General features: G+C 32.8%; 1 protein-coding gene across 1 annotated transcript in view; it reads left to right on the forward strand.

Annotated features, from left to right (window-relative positions):
* The first annotated feature begins 1,276 nt into the window (after positions 1-1,276).
* Positions 1,277-3,262, forward strand: part of LOC107691804 (hepatocyte cell adhesion molecule-like) — a 9,237-nt gene continuing 7,251 nt past the window's right edge. The window contains exon 1 of the mRNA XM_016490610.1: positions 1,277-1,453. Coding sequence (XP_016346096.1) covers positions 1,366-1,453 — 88 coding nt within the window. The 5' untranslated portion in view covers positions 1,277-1,365. The remainder of the gene's footprint in view (positions 1,454-3,262) is intronic.

Consider the following 3,262-nt stretch of genomic DNA (forward strand, 5'->3'; position numbering starts at 1 on the left):
CTTGTTTGCCCCAGTTTAATGAATGACTGTTATTCATTAAGAGATAAAGTCAACCTGGAGACCCTGAAGAAACACTGTCCATTTTATAGTGGGACAGAGAAGGAAGGGTCAATTTGGTGCTTTCAAACCAGTGGAGGGCAGCATTGTATAAACGTGCCCCATGAAACCCCAGCTGCATATCTAAACTGTTTAAAAGGTTCCTGGCATTGAAAGAATCTTTAAAGTTGTGGGGTATTTTGCAGAACTAAATCTTTACTACAGTTTTACTACAGCATGTTTTAATCGCTAAAAACATGCACAGAGTATAAAATAAATCCAATAACGTTATTGGAAATAAATGACAAATCACTGACAAAAGAGATTTTAATTCAAATTCTGTTCTTGTATTGACTGAGTTTCATTTAGGCATTATATGACATCATAACTCTAAAACTGTTTTTAAACTATTAAAGTACATTTCATCCTAAAATCTTGAACAACTTTGTCCACGCTATTTTCACAGTCTAAAATCAGCTGGTTCTTGTTCTATGCCATGTGGTCAGTTTTATGATGGCGAGTCAGCTCCCAGATCAGCTTAAATAGGAAATTTCTTCTCTTTGTTTATTTATACCTGCTCTCCACTTCTAATTTTTTTAAGCTTACAGGAGAGGCAGGTATTTGTGCGAATCTTAAAGAGATAGTTCATCCAAAAATATGGGCAAAAATACAATGGAAGTCAATGGGAACTGCTGTAAAACTGTTTGGTGTTCCGCAGAAAAAATAAAGTCATACAGGTTTGGAACAACATGAGGGTATATAAACGATGATGGAATTTTCATTATTGTTTGAATTATCCCTTTAAAATACTGCTAATGCTGCTTTGTCATTGTTTTTATTTTATTTATTTTTTAATACCATTATTTTCATTTCTCTCATTTTTATTCACTTAATGTAAAATAATATAATATTTATAAGTCCTGTTGCACAATTATCATTTTTTTTAAGAATCCTGTTATTTCATTATATTATTATCTTAATTACTCAAAGAAAAATTCATTTGTGAAATACAATAAACAGTCAGGCCATGAAGCAACAACAACATCCCCACACATATATTAGCACCCCCTTCTCCCCCCTTACACAAACAGACCCATTCAGCGACTCACAAACATGCCATCATAGTGCACTGGTTGTGAGAATGCATGCACACATGCACATGTGTGTGTGAATGCACATCCGTGAGTGTTTATGTGTGTGTGTGTGTTTGTCAGCAGCATGGCATAGCCCAGCCTCGGAAGGAATGGCAAGACTCTGAGTTGAGGGATGTGCTCAGAGTGAGCAAATCATGCTAATTGTTTTGGGAAGACTGTGAAAGTTAGTCCTAAGATGAAGGCACAGAAGGAGGCTTTCTCTTGGGCATCAGCAGCTTTTGCTGCTCCTCTCCTCCTGATCCTTGCAGTTCTGATTCATTCAGGTAAGAGGTACAAATGTAACTTTTTATCGAATAACAATGCTGCATTGTTGGCCTTGACTGAGGGCTTATGGCTGGAAGTTAAAGACAATTTTTCCTTTTATATTGTATTTATGTCATTGCCGGTCAATGTCTAGTTCGGACTGATTTATTAATGAATAGAAACCAGAACAGAACTATATTATCTATTGATGTAGACTAATACTGTATTTAGACCCTTTTGGGCTCTTCTATCATACCTATGATATATGAATTTCATAGCATAAGGTAAAAAAAAATATCAAAAAAGTGGCGAACAAAAACTGTTAAAGTTTTCTTCTAAACTGGTATTGCTTTCTGAGCTTTTCTGGAATCTTTTAATCATTTAAATGGTGTCAGTGTGTTGTTTTTGTGGATGTTTGGCAGCCAAAAAGTGTCACAATACGTATTATCTTAATAACAAAATATCTATTGTTTTATCATTTGAAACCAAATGCCTTTTTATGAAATGCTATGCTTGAAAAAAGTATTATTGCACTTTCTTTAACCCTATAAAGCCTACTGTATCATATTTGATACGCAAATGTCTGAGGCCGTAAATGACCATCATGATCAAAACTTTGTTGAAAAATGTCTTGTACACAGTCTTCTACCTTCTACATGCCTTTTGTCATCTAAATTATATTTTATACATTTTTAGCATGTAAAAGGCCTTTAGTATAATTCTAAAATTGGTACGTATTTTGCTTTGAAATTCTTTTTCAGTATTTTTTTTATTTTTTTTTTTATAGTAAACGTAAGCCTACAAATATTAACTTTTAAGAGTTTTCTCTCAATAAACTCCTAATTAGCTGCTTATTATAGTTGTTAAATTTTGGTACAGGATTGGAGTAAGGGATATAGAATATGCAGAATAAGGCAGTGCTTTATAAGTACAAATAAACAGTCAATATGCTATTAATATGCATGCTAGTAAGCAAAAAGTTAATAGTGAGAATTGGTCCTTAAAATAAAGTGTTACCAATGACGTTATATTGTTAGTAATATTTCAAGAAAAAAAACATACTGGACTGAAGGTTTAATTGATTGTCCATACATCCTTTTTTTTTTTTTTTTGAAAAATCATGTTAAAATAGTATCAAAATTAAAAAAGTATCAAAAGTCAAAAATTATACATCAGGCTTTTGAGGAACATTTATTTATGTCACTGAATCATCATTGTATTGCATTGCATTATATGCTTTCACAATAAAAAACTACAGAGCGTTGATCATAAATATCATCTTACTAAGACATATTATTGGGCGATATAGAGTGACAACTGCTATTTCTATGCATTTTATGTAAGTTGTCTGCTCTACAGGATTTAATTTATTTACATTACTTTACAGAATTTCATCTTACTTCCTGGACATAAAAATACCAGCAACTGCACCAAATTGCATATTTACAAATATGTATAGTTTGAGCCTCTGAATGAAACTGAGTTGTTTTTTCTTACTTGAGTATGAGCTCCATATGACCCTGGAGCAGAGGCGGACAGTAACTAAGTACATTTACTTGAGTATTGTACTTAAGTACACTTTTTGAATATTTGTACTTTACTTGAGTATTATTTTTTCTGGGAACTTATGACTTTAACTTCACTACATTTGAAAGACAAATATTTCACTCAAGTAATGGAGTTGAGTACTTTGTCCGCCTCTGCCCTGGAGCGCAAAACCAGTCTTAAGTCGTAAGGGTATATTTGTAGCAATAGCCTGTTGGCCATACATTGTATGAGTCAAAATTATAGATTTTTCTTTTATGACAAAAATCATTAGGATATTAAGT

Source organism: Sinocyclocheilus anshuiensis, unplaced genomic scaffold, assembly GCF_001515605.1.
Source record: "Sinocyclocheilus anshuiensis isolate Anshui unplaced genomic scaffold, SAMN03320099.WGS_v1.1 scaffold246, whole genome shotgun sequence".
In the NCBI taxonomy this organism is placed as follows: Eukaryota; Metazoa; Chordata; class Actinopteri; order Cypriniformes; family Cyprinidae; genus Sinocyclocheilus; species Sinocyclocheilus anshuiensis.